The following is a 21,290-nucleotide window of genomic DNA, read 5'->3' as shown; positions in this document are numbered from 1 at the left end:
AATGCCAAAGGTAGGACACAGGAGTCAAGACTAGCCTCTTTCTTTGTAGACTATTCTTGTTAGGTATAGTGCTAATGTGTAAAATTTGGGGGGGAAGGGTTACGCCTTCCCCCGTCTCTTGACAGAACATTTTTAGTCCTCACACTTGGAAATGAAAACACTGAGGAATAGCACATTTAAGAAAAGGTATTCGCTTTTCACTAATTGGTCTTTACTCTTCAACAGTAAATTATTTTATCAAAACCACAAGGAAATTCCACTTTACACGCGGTAGGAGGGCTATGTTCAAAGAGAGAGAGAGAAAGAAGAGCACAAGTGTTGGCAAGGACATGGAGACAGTGGAAATCTTGTGTACTGTTAGTGGCGATGGAAAATGGCACAGTCTCTGTGGAATACAGTATGGCAGTTCCTCAAAAAATTAAAGCTATCATGGCTATATGACCCATTGTTCATAGGTATATCTAGGAGATATAATGGTCAAATACGAAAATTGTACAGCTTTGTGCTTAAAAGCAGACAAAATTATATGTGCCCTTTATTCCTTGTCCTCAACAGAAGGGAAAAGCCAACTTGTTTCTAGCATATGAAAGAGTTTCCACACTTCTAGGTAAATAACAATGACTAAAATCTAATTAAAAAACATTGTTCAGGGGTGCCTGAGTGGCTCAGTCGGTTGAACGTCTGACTCTTAACTTCAGCCCAGGTCATGATCCCAGGGTCATCCGATCAAGCCCCTCGTCAGGCTCCATGTTGAGCATGAAGCCTGCTTAAGATTCTCTCTTTTTCTCCCTCTATCCCTCACCCCAGCTCTCTCACTAAAATAATAAAAAAAATCGTTCAGTTAAAATTTGTTTCTGTATTAGACTAACTGGGTAGTTTCAAATGGCAAAAAAGGTATTAATTACTCAGTATTATTTCCACTTTGCAATTTAGTTTCTAAAAGTTAATGTTTTTTATATCTATCAAAAACTGTTGAGGATCTTGATTTATGAAATCATAAAGCTTAGCTGCTTTACTAAAACATGGTGATTGGTTTTTATCAAAAATTTTCCTGTCCCACAGAAATTGGGCAACAGGTTTAAAATGCAGCATTTTAAAACTAAGCTCTGTATAGGCATGGACCATTTTTTCTCCCCAAATAACTTGCAGATAGCCAGTGCTTGATGAATTACATTAAATTGAATTTTTTGGCCTGTTCCATTGAGAAATGCACGTCTATAATTATCTGATTAAATCTCTTTAGCATTCTAAATAGACAATGTGACATATTCGTTAAACCGAATTATAATAAATATATTTTCATATTCCCAAGTAACAAGCCGACTTAAGGCCTTTAAGGGGTGTTAAAATAGTACTCTGAATCTTTAATTTTTCTTATCATTTTGTAAAAATTTATGTTGCAAGAGAGGCTTTAACACTTCTGAACATTTCCCAATTCTAGTTGTTGTACAAAGCAGTGACCTTTAAAATTCACCTTATGTTTTGGAAGTCTCAGAAAAGTCAGGACACAACTCTAGGGAAATAATGCAAAAACCAAGGAATGTAGTGAAAATTTACACTCACCCTGTATGTGAACTATGTCAGGCTGGGAATTCCTACTGAGTATAATGAGCCTTTTCTAACAGACTGCTAGAACTAAGCTAGAGCTAGTCTTTAGGGCTGGGAAAACAAAGAAAGGGGATAGTATCTAAAGCAGTGGTTTTCAATCTTGAGTCAAGAATCATCTGGAGAACCTGTTGAAACTCAGTTGTGTCCACTCTCAGTGACTCTGTTTCAGTAGGTCTGGGGTGGAGCCAGATCATTTGCATTTCTCAAAAGCTCCCAGCGATGATGCTGGGTTCCTGGACCATTTGAGTACCAATATTCTAAAGACTACTGACATGATAATGTGTTGGGGGGTGGGGGATCAATATGTTGCAGAGATTTTCCAGTGTCTAGATCTTTAGGAGAAACAAAGAAATAATTTAACATAAAAACCAGAGAGGTAGAAATATATTTGGTTTAAGGACAAAATAGCTGGTTGGGGCACCTGGGTGGCTCAGTCGGTTAAGCGTCCCACTTTGGGTCAGGTCATGATCTCACGATTCGTGGGTTCGAGCCCCACGTCGGGCTCTGTGCTGATAGCTAGCTCAGAGCCTAGAGCCTGTTTTGGATTCTGTGTCTCCCTCTCTCTCTGACCCTCCCCTCCTCACACTGTCTCTCTCTGTCTCTCAAAAATAAATTAAAAAAAAAAACAAAAAAATTTTAAAAAAGGACAAAATAGCTGGGAAACATTTATCAAGTATATGATGACATCTTTAGGGAGACTAAAGGCACCAGCTTTATTTAACAAGCCAACCAGGGTCCTAAGTGCAGAGCTCCCCTGGCTTTGGGTAAAGATTTATGAGGAAACAACCACATAACCATTAGCAAGGCTAATACTCATCTAGAAGGGGAAACCTGCCATGTTTTCTAACATTCTGGTAACTCAGAATCTGTCCTGGTTTTATCATTTGAGGTCTGACAAGGGTTTAATCAACCACAACAGCCATTCCAACGCAGCATTCTTTGGAAAACATCTTGCTAAATTAATGCCAAATATAATAGGGGCACTACAGGGCTTTGATCTGCTTTTGAAAAACACCACAAATAATTAACAAAACATAAAGACTGAGCAGCGTACTAGTCAAATAAAACAAACTGATGCTAATTTTGAGCTGAATCTAAAGACACATCATAGGCTTCTTCTAGCTGGCCTTAGACAGGTGGAGATTACTTTCAAGATGTTAACTCACTTATCTGCTGAAATTACCAGCAAGCGCTGAACAGGGGGCTCAGTTATATACAACAAGGCTTCCTCAAATTGCTATGAATATCGCTATGCATATACATAGATCCTGGTCAAAAATCATTCTGTCACGTGAATTCAAGTAAAATTATAATGGTTCTATTTTCATTTACAGAAAACAAATCCTGCCATTTCCAAGCTGTGCTTGGATGAGCCCAAGAGAAAAGAGACTTTTAGATCATTATATATTCAATTCAAATAGGCCCATGACCTTAATGAATCACAAGAAGTTTACAATGCAGTAAGAGTAAATGAATACTATAAACTTGTACAGTTAGCATACAAAATTAAATAATTTGGATCTCTATAAAGAAACCCTATGCCAATGAGATTGCAAAACAATTTATTTTCCAAATATTATTCTTTTCCCATGCAACCAGGTCTGGGTCATCAATTTACTGGAGTAATACACTCTACCTGCTGTCAGAGGAACAAAATGGAAATTAATAGTTTCTTAGCAACTGGAGATGCTTTAAACTCCTTTGGCTATAGTCTCCGTGATACAGGTCCATGCTGTCAAGTGTCTAAGAGGACCGGTGTACAAGCCGATGCCTTATCAAGTTAATTCTAAATTAGTTATGATTCATAGCCTCAATTCAAAGTTCTAAAAATTTTGAGTTGTTACAATCCCAAATTCTGAAAGATTAGCTCATTGCTAAAAACGTGTGCATTATTGGAGCTTTAATAGGTGATAAAATTTATCGTTCATGAATAATGAAACAAAGCTAAGTTGATTTTTCAGACGGATACCAATTTAAAAAATTAGTTATAGCCATATTCAATGCAAAATTTCAATTACTTTCTATGATAACTATTGACTTAGACACTTGGTTTCAAGTGCTGTCATTGGTAAATTGTCCTTCACGTCTACGCTTAGAAGTACAGTCATCAACAACAATGGAGGTGGCTTCTATTTCCATTACTTACCTAGGTTTTGCCACATGCTGAAAATTTCACAACCCATTGTGACACGCATGTCACCATACCTGAAATAAAACAAAAAGCAAACCTGATACAAAGGCTTCAGAACAGTAAGTATTTGGGTCTCTTTAGGATATAAACGATTATTTTTTTATCAAATATTTTCTGAATAGTTCTCTACACTTTGTTTTATTATTTTTTATGGGGGGGGGTACAAGTGGGGGAGGGGCAGAGAGAGGGGGACAAAGGACCTGAAGCAGGCTCTTCACTGACAGTCTGACAGCAGTGAGCCTGATGTGGGGCTCAAACTCACGAAATGTGAGATCACTGGGGCGCCTGGGTGGCTCAGTCGGTCGAGCATCTGACTTCGGCTCAGGTCATGATCTCACGGTTTGTGGGTTCGAGCCCTGTGTCAGGCTCTGTGCTGACAACTCAGAGCCTGGAGCCTGCTTCAGATTCTGTGTCTCCCTCTCTCTCTGCCCCTTCCCTACTCATGCTCTGTTTCTCTCTGTATCAATAATAAACAAACATTAAAAAAATTAAAAACAAAACAAAAAACGAACTGTGAGATCATGACCTGAGCAGAAGTCAGGTGCTCAACCAACTGAGCCAGCTGGGCACGCAGGATATAAACTAACATTTGAGTTAGAAGACACTCTGTTGGGGGTGCCTGACTGGCTCACCTGGCGGAGCATGTGATACTTTCGATCTTGGAGTTGTGAGTTTAAGCCCCAAGTTGTGTGTGGAGAGTACTTAAAACGTCAAATTAAAAAAAACAAAACGAAAGACACTATGATTTTTGTTTGTTTTAAAGTTTATTTATTTTGAGGGGTAAAGAGAGAGACAGGGTATGTGAGCAGGGGAGAGGCAGAGAGAGAGGGAGAGAGAATCCCAAGTAGATTCCACACTGCCAGCACAGAGCCTGACACAGGGCTCGAAGTCACAAAATGTGAGATCATGACGTGAGCCAAGATCAAGAGTCAGACACTTAACTGACTGAGTCACTCAGATTCCCCAAAGACACTATGCTTTAATATTTAATTAAAGATGTTTAATGTAGGTGTTGTTATGCTTCTAATCCAAATCCTTGTATAAATCCTTTAATAAAACAGACCTGTCCCCTAACTTACTTGATTCTTTTTTAAATTTATTTTTCCCCACTTTATTATTGTTTTAATAAATATTTAAGGTAAATGTTGTCAATATTTTTCCAACATTTTTCTTGATTTCACCTATATTTTTAGATAACATTTGTTTAACCTATACCTTTTTTTTAAACTTAAATCACCCAAGTTGGTTAACCTATAGTTTAATAATAATCTCAGGAACAGAATTTAGTGACTCATCACTTATATATAACACCCAGTCCTCATGCCAACAAGTGTCCTCCTTAATGCCCCTCCCCCACTTAGCCCATTTCCCACCCCCCAAAACCCCACCAGCAACCCTCAGTTTGTTCTCCGTATTTAAGTGTCTCTTACGGTTTGTCTCCCACTCTATTTTTATATTATTTTTGCTTCCCTTTCTTTATGTTCATCTGTTTTGTATCTTATATTCCACATGAGTGACTTATTTTGCTGAGCATAATACACTCTAGTTCCATCCACGTTGTTGCAAATGGCAAGATTTAATTCTTTTTGATCATGGAGTAAAATTCCATTGTATATATACAACACATCTTCTTTATTCATTCATCAGTCAATAGAGATTCGAGTTCTTTCCATACTTTGGCTACTGTCAATAGCACTGCTATAAACATTGGGGGGCATGTGCTACTTCAAATCAGCATTGTTGCATCCTTTGGATAAATATCTAGTATTTGCTTCTATAGATTTCTGATTCCTGAAAGGCTGAACACAGTAAATAAGTTCAAAATTTCCAGAAAAAATTGCTTCTGGTCGTCTTGTTCATTGCCTCTCCATCATTTCCAGTTATGGACATGATTTAAAAATCATTTGAACCAAAATGAACCAAAAGGGCATCCTTTAGAGACACAACATTTGATTTGCCTCATAGTCCCAACCCAGCGATATACTACTACTTACTTTTCTAACACCTTTTTCTTTTTGGAAGGTGTGAACATCTCTAATTGTAGACACAACTGGTTTATAAAAATGACTGCGAGGTAAAAGTAGGAATCCCAAATCTAGAACGAGAACAAAATATTTAAATACTATAGTGTTACAAAAATATCTACAGGTTAAGTGACATTATATTTTGGCTTTGCTTCAACAGTCGTAAGGAATGGGGGACAGCTGAAATAAGACTGGCCCTGTGTTGTTAACAGTCGAAGCTGGAAATGGGTGTACGTGGGTTCTTTACACTACTCACTCTACTGTTACATGTGCTTGAAATTTGCTGCAACAAATAAGTAAAGAAAATAAATACTACCTATTTATCCACTGTGCCAATGCCGTACCCTAAGTTTCATAAACTCTTTGGTATATGCTAACTGGTAGGTGTTTTGTTTCTCTTATAATATGTCTGAGTATCTCCACGGAAGCTGAGGTATAGGTTAGCTTACTTTATTCCTGTAAGAATTCATTTTTGGAACTCCTTTTAATGGAGAATTAAAAAAAAATTATATACCTCTCTGGATATGCTAACTACTTTAAATTCAGACAGCATATAAAAATTCCCTGACCAGACAAATCTTTGTCTAAGTTTTCTTATACTAAAAACAGCATCAGAAAGAGATAAGAATAAAATTCCCCAAAATAAACTTAACCCAAACATATGGCATAATCAAAGGCCATTACTTCTCCACTGACACCAAGTACAATTAGAAATCAATAGGAGAAACATTATAAAGAATATCTTTTGTATATAAAGAGCTCTTACAAACAAAAAAGAATATGATAAAACCAAACAAAATAATGAGCAAAAGTCGAGAACTGATTCTTCACCAAGTATTATTTTAGTCAATAATCTCAGGCTGGTGTACATAGAAACAATCAAATATAACCAGTACAACCGTTAGCTCAACAATTCCACTTATAGATGTTATCCCCCAAAATAACTAGAGACATATATCAAGTTTGATTTTGTAAGAAGGCACATAGAGTGATTTATAAGAATAAAATAGGAGAAACAACGTAAGTATTAAAAAGGAGTGTTGTGGGGCATCTGGGTGGCTCAGTCGGTTGAGCATCCGACTTCAGCTCAGGTCATGATCTCACAGTTCATGAGTTCACGCCCTGCATCAGGCTCTGTGCTAACAGCTTGGAGCCTGGAGCCTGCTTTAGATCCTGTGTCTCTCTCTTTCTTGCCTCTCCCCGACTCATGGTCTGTCTGTCTCTCTCTCTCAGAAATAAATAAACATTAAAAAAAAGTAGAGCCGTGATCATGAAATTTTGATCTATTTATTATTGTGTGGTATACTATAAAGATATTAGGCAACCTTCAATTCCATTGCTTTTTACTGCATTTGTGCTTTTAAAAATATCTTATAATTATTCAAATGTGGACCTTTTATTAAATGTTTAATATGAAAAATGTTAATTAAAAAGAATAAGAAGTAAAGAAGTAAAGAATAAGAAGTAAAAACATAAAACATCATTAAGAAGGGAAGCCAAAATAGCCACTGCCCATCTTGGTTTACCATGTATCATTTCCCATTTATAAAATAATCTATTATGAATTATTAGGCATAGCAAATTATAGATCTACGGACAGAATTTTACCTATCTTTCAATGTATTTTTTATTAATTCATTTTAAAAAATGTGAAGATGTAGAAGTAAAGGAACTTAAATACTGACTTTGTAATCATTTTCTTCATATAAAGTCTCTTTTAAAAAATGTATTAAAAACATGTGTTCTAAGTTTCCTTTGTCACACATGAGAATCATGCAGGAAAGATGAATGAAAATTTATAGTAACAACACGTGGCTGCCTTCTCTTAAGCACTTTATTTTCCAGGAAGTTGACAAGCAGGATTAAAGCCCTAACTTGTTCATAAATATAATGAGAACTCTTTTAATATTATTCATAATGAAAACTAAAATGGCCCAAGATTAATTTAGGGTAGGTGGAATAAATTTATTTTCCTATTGTTAAGAGCAAGAAAATACATTAGGTAATTTCCTCAAGTACAAGGTGAAAGATTTCAGCTCAGGCAGGATAGTCAGACAGATTGCTACTTACCTTATAATCAAAGTTTTCATTTAAGAAATTCTTACGAAGTGCATCAGACAGGTATAGAACTGTCGTAATAATAACGCTAGTAATAAAAAAGAGAGCATTTTAAGTTGGAAACTTTGCATTAGTGAAAATCATTTATTAGATTAAAAAAAAGCAATTGTAAAAGAAAACCTTCAGAAAGCATGTGGAACAATATTATTTGAATACCATGTACTTTTTTAATTTAATTTTTTTAAATGCTGTTTTTTATTTTTTAATGTTTTATTTATTTTTGAGAGAGAGAGAGCACGAGAGGGGAGGATCAGAGATAGAGGGAGACACACAATCCAAAGCAGGTTCTAGGCTCTGAGTTATCTGTCAGCACAGAGCCCAACGTGGGGCTGGAACCCACGAACCATGAGATCATGACCTGAGCCAAAGTGGGACGCTTAACCAACTGAGTCACCCAGGTGCCATTTAATTTAATTTTTTAAAAAGTAATCTTTATGTCCAAATGGGGCTCGAACTCATGACCTCGAGATCAAGAGTCATGACCTCTAGATCAAGAGTCACCTAGTCTACTGACTGCACCAGCCAGCCGCCCCCAATGTGGAATAATATTAGATAATTCATATTTGAAATGGAGAAAAAGGACACCAGGCCCCCCCCGCAAAAAAAAGCAATCACTGAAGTTCCTTATAAAATGATACACAGATCTACAAATTCATACAACTCAGGCAGAATTAAATTAATCTCTTGATGTTTTACAGTTTTGTTACTAATTTCTGAAGAAAGCAAAATCATTATATCAAATATAATATTCCATGTTTGATGGACACAGGAGAAAGCCATACTTAAAAAAAGGCAGAGAAAGAAATGGAGCCTAAAGAAGAAATAGATAAAATGAAAGAATATATCGAGTATTCATTAGAGGTCTTCTCTCCGATTCCCCTGTTCAAGGTATTAGTGGGCATGCAAGAGCTCTTAAAGGGAGACTCCCTCTCTCCGGGTGACAGAATGCCACTAAGGAAACAATTACAGACTGTGACATTGTCTATAGCCCAGCACTAAACTATGTGGAACTACCAGAGGATGGGGCATCTCAGGCTGGGGAAAGTGGGGGAAGTCTGACAAGGAGTCATGTGCAGCCATGTGAAGCTTGCTGGCGAGATGAAAAGGGAAGGGTTTGGTAAGCATTTGTGGTTAATTCTAGATTTACGCAATTTGTTCAAAACCTGCTTCTTTTTACAGCTGCAGGAGTTGACATTCAAAACTGAATGCATATCTAGTTGGTTTGATATTACATACAGCATTATTCTGAAACGAGATAGGCTGCTCCCCCAAGTACACTAATGGTATATATATGGTTGATATGTCTATATATAGATCATGATATAATATATGGTTGATATATATGTGTGTGTGTGTGGTTATATGTATCAACCTCCTTGAAACTTCCTTGGCCTTTGCTGAGACGCACATGTGTTGGGAGTGTTTGCGCTGTGATTGCGCTCCAGTTCTCACCACAAGACTTGCAACCGACGAGTAGAGCTGTAGGATCCCAAGTAAAACAAAATAAAATAACACCCCACCAACTTCACACCTTGATCATGCTACTGGAAAAACATAGATTAAAGGGATATTTACTAACCAGAAGACTACTTATAGTCTTTGAAGGATATTAAGGCTCACCACTGTTATGTGCTGGAAAAATCACTCTTAGAGCCTTCTCCTGGGATAGGAGAATACTAATGAGACGGAGGGGTTGAAAGGCTGAATATGAAAGCTCGGGATAAAGAAAGGGAAGAGTAGAAACCCACCATGTCCGCAGCCCTGGCACTACCATGAGCAAGCACTGTGGCACATGCACGCTCATTTTATATACGTCAGTTACATCTTTCGGTGAATCTTACTATGAAAGTTAAGTATAAGCAAAGCCTATGAGATTGAAAAGTCCTGTGGTGTCTTCCGCCCCCAAAACAGCCGGTGTCATCAGTGAATTTCCTATTAAAGAGCGAAATCATCTACAAATAACAGCATAAAGCGGCCATTTTCCACAGCCACTACCAAAATCAATGATGATAACTGAAGAAACCACTAAAATTTCCAAATAAAGTAATTTATCCAAAACTTACTTTATGAAACTAAAGCTTAATTATCAGAATATGGAATGCTAGTGAGGAGCTTTGGAAAATACTGAGACCTGAAAAAATGAAATGGGATCAAAATTTAAATCTACAAAATAAAAACTATAAATAAGGTTAAATTACACTCCCACAGAATGCAACTTTACTGATTTCATTAACTGTCCAATTTCACATTTCTGCAACTGCTACTGTATTCAAAAAAAGGTATAGGTTACTTTTTAAAACTTCATAAGAACCCCTAACTATGCAGAAATGCTGAGAAATCACAACCAATTAGAGTTAAATAATGTACTCGTAGGCTAATAATTTAAAAAGCAAAATGTAAATGTTGTTTACTTTTTTCTTCAGTAAAATGTGGTATGTGGGTCTATTTAATATGTTTGATATGCTGAGAGTAAGATCTCCAGAAGCAAGACTTCTCTGGGCGAGAAAGACCTAAAATCAGTCTACTTCGAATGCTTTTCATTTATGCATATAACGTTCAGCCCAAGTCACAGAGGCGGCTCTGAGAGATTTTTATGTAACTCAGCACTGAGTCAGTATCCGGGCACAGAGGTTCCCCAAGCCAGCTAAAGGCATTTATGCATTATTGCTCCTTCATTATAGCTGATACCTGCACACTCAGGGATCTTTCTTTACTTGTTCCAATTTATCCAAAATCATGCGACCCCTTTGGTTTGATTCTTTTACTCATGACTCAGTATTTGAATATAAGGACATTTCAAATCTCAGCACTCCAATTCAATAGCCAAGAAAGGTTTGCATTCTGTTACTACAAATGGTCAAATTACTGATGTCTGCCACAGAAACGCAGCCACAAGGATCATTTCTGACAACTGTAATCTGTGGGCACAGCACGATAAAATTTACACACAAAAGAGGAACTGGGGCACAGGAAATCAAAGTTATTGCTTCAAGATTTTCAGGTGCCACCTGATTCTGGCATTGAGAAAGTATTTTTTAAGCAACGCTATCTCCTTGCTATAGAAATCCCATTTCTTATCATTTGTCAATGTGAAAACTACTCCAAGTGTGCTCAAGCAACAGCCCACTTCCACAAATTATACCCACACTGGGAGAAGCACCTTTGTGGATAAACTGGGTATCAACAACACTAAGGTTTACACACTGAAAACCTCAGGAAATCTATTCATGGAGGAAAGTAGCTTCCCTACAACCTGGTGGATTAATGGGGGCAGAAGGGATCAACACAAAGACACTTGGGGCAGATGAAAATCCTGGGGGGCCATCAAAGGGGCTGATCCAAGCTAGCGCTTCTCAAACCTCAGAGTGCATGCCTGAAGTATTCATAACACTTCAGGGCCTTGCCGCCACCACCACGGCCTGGTGAGCTCAAGGTGGAGCCCAACCAGATGATTCTCATGCACATGATTACCCTGTTTCATTCTGGGGACTGTGTCGCAGATAGAAAAGCAGACAAGGGTCGACGTGCAGGGAATTTGGCCGTGTTAACCACTGTTTCACCAAGGGCCTCGTCCACAGTTTTATTGTACCCTTGCAACTATATTTAAACCTATGCTTTGTTATACTTATGTGCTGTAGTAGGTAATTCTAAAATGAGAAGCTTGTAAAACATCTTACAGACACTCCAAGTGGAGGGCACAACATAAACCCAAACAGGGAAGCAGGAAAGAGTGCTTTTGCTTTTAGTCAAGGAAGCACGCAGTGTGGGCGAGGAAGAATGAACAAGAATTGAAGCAGAGGGATTTTAACAACTCCCTTGACCTTCTCCACTGAGCGGCAGTGGCAGAAAGTCCCTCACATGTCAGTGGCCTCAGTTTTAGCCTATTAGGATCATATCTTAAGGAAGCCTTTCCTTCACGTGTTTCTTCCTGCCAGCTCCTCCCAGCTCACCAGGATAGAACCGTGCGGACAGTTCTTGCATAAATATTTGTCACAACCATTTGAGTTTGACACATTCATCTTAGTAACAGATAGTTTGGGCTAAGATCAGTATCTTATCTCTCCCCTGGACAGGGAAGTTGTTTAAGGATTATTACCCTGAAAGAAAAACACCACCACCATGAACAAAAAGCAGTAGTAATGGTGTTAGCAGGTGCTCAACAGATTAGCTGCCCTACCATCTAACTTTTCCTCATCGCTGTCACATACCCTGTCTTCTCTCTGTTACCGCGCCAGTGCTCCTAGCTAAGGTCAGGATTTCCTGTGCGCATGAGATCAGAGCTACTCTAAGTGTGGCACGCTTCTTTTGTTGAGAAAGTCTCAGCACATAAAGCATTGCTTACATGGTTGGTTCCATGACGGGATAGTTCTCGATATCCCCACTTGCCTACCCAAGTTGTTCCTTCACTTATTCCTGTTCTTTAGTATCATCAGTATTTCTGTCTTTGCCAGGCCATTCCTATCTATGAGCCAAAATAGTATATTATTTCATGTTTTAAAAAGAGTCCTAGTCTCATAACTCCTAGATATAGCCCCATTTCTCTGCTCTCTTTCACAGCAAAACTTTTAGAGAGCTGCCTATATTTACTGTTTTCACTTTCTCTATTCCTGTCTGTTCTTCAGTTCACTCGAGTAAGGCTTTCTCCTCCATCACTCCACTGCAAAAGTGCAGGTCAAGGTCATCAGTCTCTACACCACATTGCCAAATCCAGGGCCAATGGCCAGTCTTCATCTCCAACCTCCCAGCAGCTCTTGATATTCCTTCCTTCTTGAAATACTTTCTTCACAGGACAGTGTACGCTGCGGATTCTCATCTTAAGTCATGGGCTGTTCCTTTTCAGTCTCTTTTGCTGGATGCTTCTCTATACCCTGACTTTTAAAATTGCAGTATGCTCTACAGCCCCGCCCTAAATTCTCTTCCCCCTTTCAGTCTACACTCCTTTCCAGGTCCTCTCATTCAGTTCCATGGCTCCAAACACCATCCATATGCTGGTGACCCTCAAATGCACATCATCAGCTCTAACCCCTCCCCTCAGCTTCCTCTTCTATGTTTCCACTGGGATAGCAAAGAGCATTTCATTCTCAAAATGTTTAACGTAAGATTCTTCACACCCTACCTCTCCCCAAAGCTGCTCCTCTCAGTATTTCCCACCAAAGTAAATGGCACCACCATTTGTCCTGTTCGGACCAATATTCTGAAGGCCATCTTCCACTTTTTCTCTCCCACCCACATCCAGTCACCTGCAAGTTATGTCATCTCTATCTTCAAAAGTGATCTTCTCACTAACATCACTGCTATCTACCTGTTCAAGCCAACAGCATCTCTTACCTGGATTGCTGTATTAAGCTCCTAACTGGTCCTTCCTGGTTTCTTTTAGATTTCTCTACTCCCTAACATTTGGGCCCTGTCTTCCTCTTCCAACCTCATATTTACTGGTTCCTTCTCTCCTCATGTTTCAGCCATACTAACAGTCCTTTGGTTCCTTTAATGTACCATATTCATTCTGACCACAGGGCCTTTGTATATGCTATTCTTGCTGATAAGAACATTTTTTTCCTTTACTGTCTACCTGTTAACTCCTTTAGCTTTAGCTTTTAGCTCAAGTTGCACTTCCTAATAAAAGAGTTCTCTAATCCCAGTCAAGAACAAAGTTCCTCTTGTAAACATCTTCAAAGAACAACAAATATGTGTTGATCCTTTCTTCCTACGTTTTCAAGTAAGTTATTTTTTTGGAATTTATTTTATATGTTAGGCAATGAAAAAGGTTTGCTGGATAGATGGGTCAGGGAAAGAATGAATGACCTCCCCTAAGAATCTTTGATTCCATAAATCACCTATTCACTACATAGATTTCATTTGGAAGCTAAATTAGCTAAAGGTAATAGTCAACTAAATAATTCAGTGTTTGATGAGAAAAAGCACAAAAGAAAACGTACCCTATGTTTGAAGTCAACATACACACAAGATAAATAAAATAAGGGCCTGAAATTTCAACTAGAAGGCCAGAAGGTTTTACTTTCCTCAGCAGCAAGTCTGTTATAAGATTTATCTCTTTGAAAATGTATAAAGCTGCAACTTTATTTTTGTACTGTATTTTGCAATGTGTATGGGAAGGGGGTGGAAAGAAGCTTGTCTCAAAGTGTCCTGTATTTTTGGTACTTAATTTTCATCTCCCTTATGTTCCTTCTTTCTCAAATTGAGCAGTTGTTCTCATCAGAAACATCCACCAAGAACTTAACAGTGGGCACAATATAGCTCTGTACACAAGCAAGAGACTCACATGTCTTATCCTTGTGAAATTTAACCTGGATGCACTGCGTTACCTAATATTAATCACTCAGGTGGAAAGAAACCACACAAGACCATACTTATCACCAAGGGTCTGGCCATAGCTTTGGTAGGACTTCACATAAAGCAGGGAAGCTACACGATTTGGGACAACATAGTTTATAGATGAAAGCTAAAGGCATTTAACTTACTTGAAAACGTAGAAGAAAGGATCAACACATAAAAGAATGCATATTTTGAGTTGGAGGGTAGGGCAGTGTGACTTCTCAACTAGTTGCTAACAATTGGATATGTATGAAGCACATAGTGGGTAGTAAAAGTGGGAGTTTGGATTAAAATGCCTCTTTGCGGAGCCCTGGTCAAACCATCTAAGAAGGTAGCACCGTGGAAGAAAGGTGGTCAACCTCAGAGATGTAGTTCTAGCTCCTCCAACTTGCTTCTACACAGTTAGCAAAGTGGTAACATTTTCTTTCCAGTGTACGCTCTTTGACGTATTTTAAATATCCTAAATATCTTTTACAAATTTACTTTTCTACCAATATTGCCTGGTTAATATTTTTGTGGATAAAGCAGAAAGGGTTGGAGGCTTATTTCTGGAACATACTACACTCATAAGGCCAGGAAAATCTCTTCCGGTTTTCTAATTTGAAGGGGAAGTGGGTAGGGTAGTTGAGTGCGGAGGAGAGAGGGAAGCAGAATGGCAAAGAGCAGTGTGGTTCAACCTGGCAGGTATCCTACTAGCTCCTGGAGCCCTCTCTACGAATTAGATCGGACTTGCCAGCACCAGTGGAAAAACAGTGCATTTAGCAAAGGCTGGAGGTATTTTTCTTGGATTTGCTTTGCGAGTATCTTCTGTTTAAATGTATTATACAGAGCTCATCTCAAAGTAACTCGTGCTCCTGTTTGGTTAGCACTAGATAAAAATACTGAACATTGTGTGTTTACTCAAAAGCAGAATCTATACTTCTAAGTCTGCTACCCGTTTGTGTGACCATGAAGCCTTCATAGATGGAGTGCAGATTTTTAGGTAAAGTACAGAGAGAGAGTGTTTAATTTTAAAAAGTCACATTGTGGTCATGGTTTTCAGGAAGCTCAAGCAGAGCCTGTGCGCATAGGGAACAAAATGTCAAATTTATCATTGGTTTGAATTTCTGCCATTAAATATTCTAATTCAAGACAAAATATGCCTCTGCACACAGGGCAGACATAATGACCAAATGATGAGGCTGTGTCAGCAGCCTGGACCTCTGCCCAGCTGGCTCCCTCTGCAGGGACCCAGCATGTTAGATCTTTGGTAATAAGGCCAGATACATGACCAATGGTTCCCACTTAAATCTGTGGCTTCCGGATATCCAGACGAAAAGATACTTGATTCTACTCACAGATATCAAACTAAATATGCTACATTCTAAAGAGAGCTATTTCAGGAGTCTCAATTAGTCTTCGAAATGGAAAAGCTTCTTCTGTACTTATGTAAAATATAATATGCCATATTATACTATTTGTTACTTCACAAGTTTTTAACACATCATTTTAACACCTCCACATCTATAAATGTATACTGCAGCAGAAGCCGTATTAGGCACATCTTATCAAAATCAAACCCTATATTCCTGTGGCTGTTAGCACCATCACACCTGGCATCTGGGGAGGACATATGGTCTCTGTGGCCTATGGCTAGACACCTGAAGAATTCAGCCGTTATCCTGAGTATGAAGGTCGGGGCTGGACAAGAGGAGGAAGGAGGAGCAGGCAAATGCAGACTTGAAAGAAAGAATGTTCATGAACCAGGATAAATGACAAGTGTGGAAGTAAAGACCAGCTAGCTTCCTGAAGAACTTTACCTTCATTCTGTATCCTGAGATGACAGAGACAGGAAGCATGACAGCAGATAAAGCCATGTCACTGCACTCTCTGGGGAAGCTCCTGCCGTTCTGGCTGCCCCCTAATCTCTTTTCCTGGCTCCTATTCCTTCTAGTACTGACATCAGATCTTTGATTTTTCCCCCCCTGGAAATGCCTAATACAAGCTAACTTTACCAACTTCCAGAGATTCATCTTTATGTCAATATCTCCCCAAATGTCTTCTCTAGCTCTGAATTTTGCTGAGAGCATTATTTTCAGTTGTCTACTGGCCCTCTCACTTGGAGGTATAAAAGAAACTTCAATCTTCACGTGTCCAACTCAGGGGTCATATCTTATTCCCAGTGCTGAGTCCATGGTTGACACTTAATGTATTCCGCGGAGTTAAAATGAATAAAGAAAGATTAGAAATGACTCAAGTGGCCAGCAACAGGGATTGTTAAATAATGGAACGTCTACTCAACAAAACAGGATATGACTATCAAAGAAACATAAATGAATGAGGGGCTTTCTACGTAATAATGTGGAAATACTGCGAGGATTCGTTAAGTGAAAGAGCAGTGTGCTGTATCATGCCCCCTGCCAGCTCTGCAGAAAAGAACACTGGAAGGTCATGCAAGAAACTAATAAAAGTGGTTATTACAGGCTGGAGGTGAGGGATCAATGTGGAAGGTGGGGGTGGGAATTTGCAGTGTATACTCTTGTTATATTGCTTGATTTTAGAACTATATTCAAATATCACCTATTTAAAACAAAAATAATTTTTTAAATGAGACAATTTATTTCAGAGACAAAGGACAAGAATCCCAGGATTTGAGGCTTTTGATTTTGAGATCAGACCATAAAAAAAATCATTTTGTGTCTCCTCTCCAATGAGCTGCAATTATCATCAATTTAAATGTCTTACTTGTTAGCCACCAAGCGCATAACAGTCCAGTCCTTTGGAAACATCTCTGGGCGTATCAATATTCGGAACACAGTAAATATCTGCAGCAGGAAATCCTTGGATAGGAAGGAAATAGATCATTTTGCTGAGTTATTGTAACTGTCAACACACACACACACACACACACACACACACACACACACACCACTGTTGTTACCATTTCTAAAGCAACTGCAGAGAAGGAAGCCATGTTTTCATAGTTCACCAGGAGAAGAGACCACTGCCCTTCCCATTCTCAACACCCAAGTGGCTTGCTACCCTTCCCAAATGTTCTCGTTTCCTTTTCTTTCTCATACACAGTGGAAACGACTTTTCATTCCTCTTCACAAGCTCTACACATTTAGGTTTCATAAATAGAGGGGAAGACTGGTTTAGCAGGCAAATATATTCTCTTCTTTAATCATAGTGTCTTAAACATCAGAACTTTTCATATCGAGAGAACTACCATCAGTTCTTTAATTGTCAAAGTTTAGAAAGTTATGTTCATTAAAAAGCATTTTGAGCAAACACCCCATGTTTCCTGGAGGGCATTCTGAAGATGTAGTATAATTGGTGTGTATGTAGGTTTACAGAATCTGAGCATGCTATAGAGGATACACTCAAATACGGATGTGTGCTAGGCTGAGCTCAGTGGTGAGTGGTTAGCAGCTGTGACAGAGTCAAAGACTTCTTCACAGAGATGTCATGACGGAGGGCAGTGGCATTTACTAAGACGTTATCTTTAAACCGATGAAGCACTCTTCACAAGAGGCTATTTCCAGACACAGAAAAACGTGTTCTTAAACACTACAAGTGACAGGGTCCCAAATGCTGCAGTATTTTATACTTAAAGGGGACTCAAGGAGATAACACACTACATGTAATGAATGACATAAAGCATGTCCAATCAGAAAGAGATTGGCTCAATCTAGCTTTGATTTAGACTTATTAACTAGAAAACTGAAATATTTTTTGATAACCTTAAGGCATGGTAGGAAAATACATCTCCCTACCAATCTGATTAAAGTCAACAGTATGGTGTTGCTTAAAACAAGAAACAAAAAACAAAAAAACCCCAAAAGAACCAAAAAACCAAAAACAAGGGTTTTCTATACGAAACCCAACAACAAATTATGTTAAACATGTAAGCTGCCTGAATATAGGATTATGGTTGTCAGTCATATCATGAGAAGATAGAAAGAATCTGAAAATATAAGAACATCTGGTGGCTGTGTATGTGTGTGTGCCTCTGTGTGTGTGTGTGTGTGTCTGTGGTTGTTTTTTTTTTTTTAACATACTCTGACAGCTTTGATCAAGCCCATAAATATTTTGACAAGGATTTATTTTAGCTTCTTTGGCATCAACACACATACACTGATATGTAGCATGTGCCGTGTGGCAATGTGCCTGCTGGGTCACTAATCTTTCAACAGCCAGACACGTTCTTCTTATGTAGGGAGAATCACCAGAGACAGAATATCCCAAGTGCATTCCACTGCAGGTCAGATCATCTGGGGAAACATTTTACATTCTAGCCCTCTCTTGAGAAAGTAAGTCATTAGCATACTAAAACTGTGAGAAACCCTTTTTAATGCATTTCTAAAACTTATTCCAAAGGTTTTTAAATTTATTCTTTTGGGTGTTCCAGATATAAATATATTATAATCCCTGCAAAAATGGATGTTTGCATTTACTTTTCAAAGAACTCGATCCTACTTCAGTTTCCTAGCTTGTTGCACTTGCTTAGATAGGAAAAAAATCATGAAGGTGGGAAGTCATATCTCATAGTTTATGATTAGTTACGGACAGTTGAAATAATTTCTAAAACATTGAAATTTCATCTTTTCTCCTCAAAACTCTTAGGGAATTGGAAATTGGACAGAGCACTCTTAATGTCGGGTGTGATTATGGGAGGAGGTAGGGGAGAAGGATGTCGGTTGCATAGAGAAAAAAAAAACTGACTGAAAAATTGGCTACAGGAGGCAGGGTATCCACTTTCTGGGCTGGCAACTTTGGTTGTTCTTCTTTTGCAGTGCTGGGGACAGAGGGAGTGTTACTGTAGGTGCAGGAGCTGGGGACAGACAGCCCTTCTCTGTGCCATCTCGCTTTCTTCTCTCGGGTTATCTCACAAAGTAAAAGGTGTGGCAGCACGTGACACGGCCGATGCTCAAGTATTGATCTAAATCTCTATTTCCCCTGAGGAAACTTTTCAGTGCCTCCCTACGCAAGCTTCACCTGCCTTCATGGAGCCAAACACATTCACTGTGGAAATCGTACAATAAAAATAAGAGAACATGACACTGAAAACCAGAAAATCTAGGTTTTAATCCTGGCTCTGCAATGGACTAACTCAAAGACCTTGGGAATTTATTTGACCTGCCTGGAGCTGCGCTCTCATCCTTGGAACATGTGGGAAGTTTAAGGTCCCTTGTAGTTAAGGGTGGTTTAAAAAAGTTAATATGATCACTTATATATTTGTATAATAGACAAATGTTTCCTTATTTCTAAACTGTAGGCTAATGTTTCATCAGATGGTAACACAAATATCTTCTAGTGTAGCACTTACAGGTAATTTAGTTCAGCAAGTATTTATTGTCAACTGCCATGTAACAGGTTTCATTTCAAACTTAGTTCCAGTATTTAAAGCACTAACATCTGAATGCTACTTTCTTTGACACCCCTGCCTGCCCTCCCCAAATATAGTGGTATTTCCCTAGTACTTTTTAGCTCTGATCATGCCACTGAGTAAGTGCTTTTGTGTAGATACGTGAAATTATTTTGCACACATAACAATAACTAACAGATCTTTCCCATAATTTAAAGAAAGAATATTGCTACAGTAATATTCCTGTTTGGATAGCAAGAAATAAGGGTTTCATCTGCCATGGTTTGAAAATCGGTAGCCTGGGAGCAGTTTCTTTTTTGTTTATTTACTTCAAGTTGCACAACATGGCGACTGTATTACTCGTTTTATTCATATCAGGATTCAAAACAAAAAGGAAACAAGGAGGTGGTACATGACAGAAGCATGTTTTCTGCAGTGCAAGAGGTTCAAGTAAGGAAGTTCGTATGAAAACCAAAACTCATACTCAAGAGGAAAAGAAAACAAGAGCAATTTTTTTGTGATCTTAGAAACCATCACTAACATGTATTCATTCATAAACATGGGGTGCTTTCTTATGCACCAGGCACCGTGTCAGATGCTGAGTTACACCTAGTGGGGTAAGATACCTTCTGTCACTTATTCGTGCAAGAGTAGTCCTGAGGGCCTGCGGCACGTCATGCCACAATCAGCCGATTGTGACGCCTGCTTCCTGGAGCTCACGGTTTGGTGGGAGAGATAAAGATTGAACTAAAAACTGTACAGACATATGCCTGCGCCACAGGTGGGTAAGTGTGAGGACATGGTAGCCCAGGTGGTCCAGGAAGAGGGAGGAGCACCAAGCCTTGGAGGCAAGAGACAACACAGGGCTGTCTGGACTGCAATGGGAAGTGGCAAGAAGTGGGGATGAAAGATAAGATGGGAAAAATAAAAAACCGACAGACAGAGAGAGGATAGATAGGGACCAAAGATAAATACATAGAAGAAAGATAAATAAACGGTAAATACATCTCATTCTTTCTTCATGGTAAGGAATTTCATGGAAATTTTCCTGAGGGAAAGACCCCGAGGGGTCTCATGCAGATGTGTGAGAAGATTAAATGTATTTTATGTTTTCTAACTGTATTGTACAAAAAATTGTTTTGTATTTGTACATAAGACTGTGATATCTGAACAGCACAGGATAGAAAATAAGTTTATGAAAAAGAATTAGTGAGACACAGGAGACGGAATTCTGAGATCATGAAACATGAGTTAGGAACTCAAGAAAATAAAGCAGCATGAAGTAAGTAGATAGACCAGGACATGGTCTCCTTATGTCAAAAGCAATGAACAGGGACAGAGCCCTCTAGGAACATGTTTCCTTTACTTATGATTTAAAGTAAAGTCAAATATTATTTTAAAAATTTGCCACAAATTTCAAATATGTAACATCCTTGATATGGGGTCTGAATTCAATTAATGGGTGTTAATAGTCATCATAGTAAAATTCATACCTTTAAAGTTGAATAAGCACATTATGCAAAAATAACTCCTAAGTGGTCTTCAGTCTTTGAGAGCTAAAGAACTATTTTTTCTATAATAAGGTAAAGACTACAAACTGTTGAATGATACAGCCCTCTGAGTAAATGTCTTCATACCTCACAAACCATCTCTTTTTATATGATTATTT

The 21,290-nt window shown here is 38.5% G+C and overlaps 1 protein-coding gene across 3 annotated transcripts in view; it reads right to left on the bottom strand.

The window, feature by feature from the left end:
- DOCK4 (dedicator of cytokinesis 4) overlaps positions 1-21,290 on the bottom strand; it is a 417,061-nt gene that overhangs the window by 63,792 nt on the left and 331,979 nt on the right. For all 3 annotated transcript variants that reach the window (XM_029924788.1, XM_029924790.1, XM_029924789.1), the window contains exons 27-30: positions 16,999-17,093; positions 7,894-7,969; positions 5,794-5,894; positions 3,755-3,813 (exon numbers count right to left, since the gene is read on the bottom strand). In XM_029924788.1, the coding sequence (XP_029780648.1) occupies positions 3,755-3,813; positions 5,794-5,894; positions 7,894-7,969; positions 16,999-17,093 (331 nt within the window). The remainder of the gene's footprint in view (positions 1-3,754; positions 3,814-5,793; positions 5,895-7,893; positions 7,970-16,998; positions 17,094-21,290) is intronic.

This window comes from Suricata suricatta, chromosome 2 (assembly GCF_006229205.1).
Source record: "Suricata suricatta isolate VVHF042 chromosome 2, meerkat_22Aug2017_6uvM2_HiC, whole genome shotgun sequence".
NCBI lineage: Eukaryota > Metazoa > Chordata > Mammalia > Carnivora > Herpestidae > Suricata > Suricata suricatta.
Note: the sequence above shows the minus strand (reverse complement) of the source record. Positions and strands in the feature narration are given on the sequence as shown.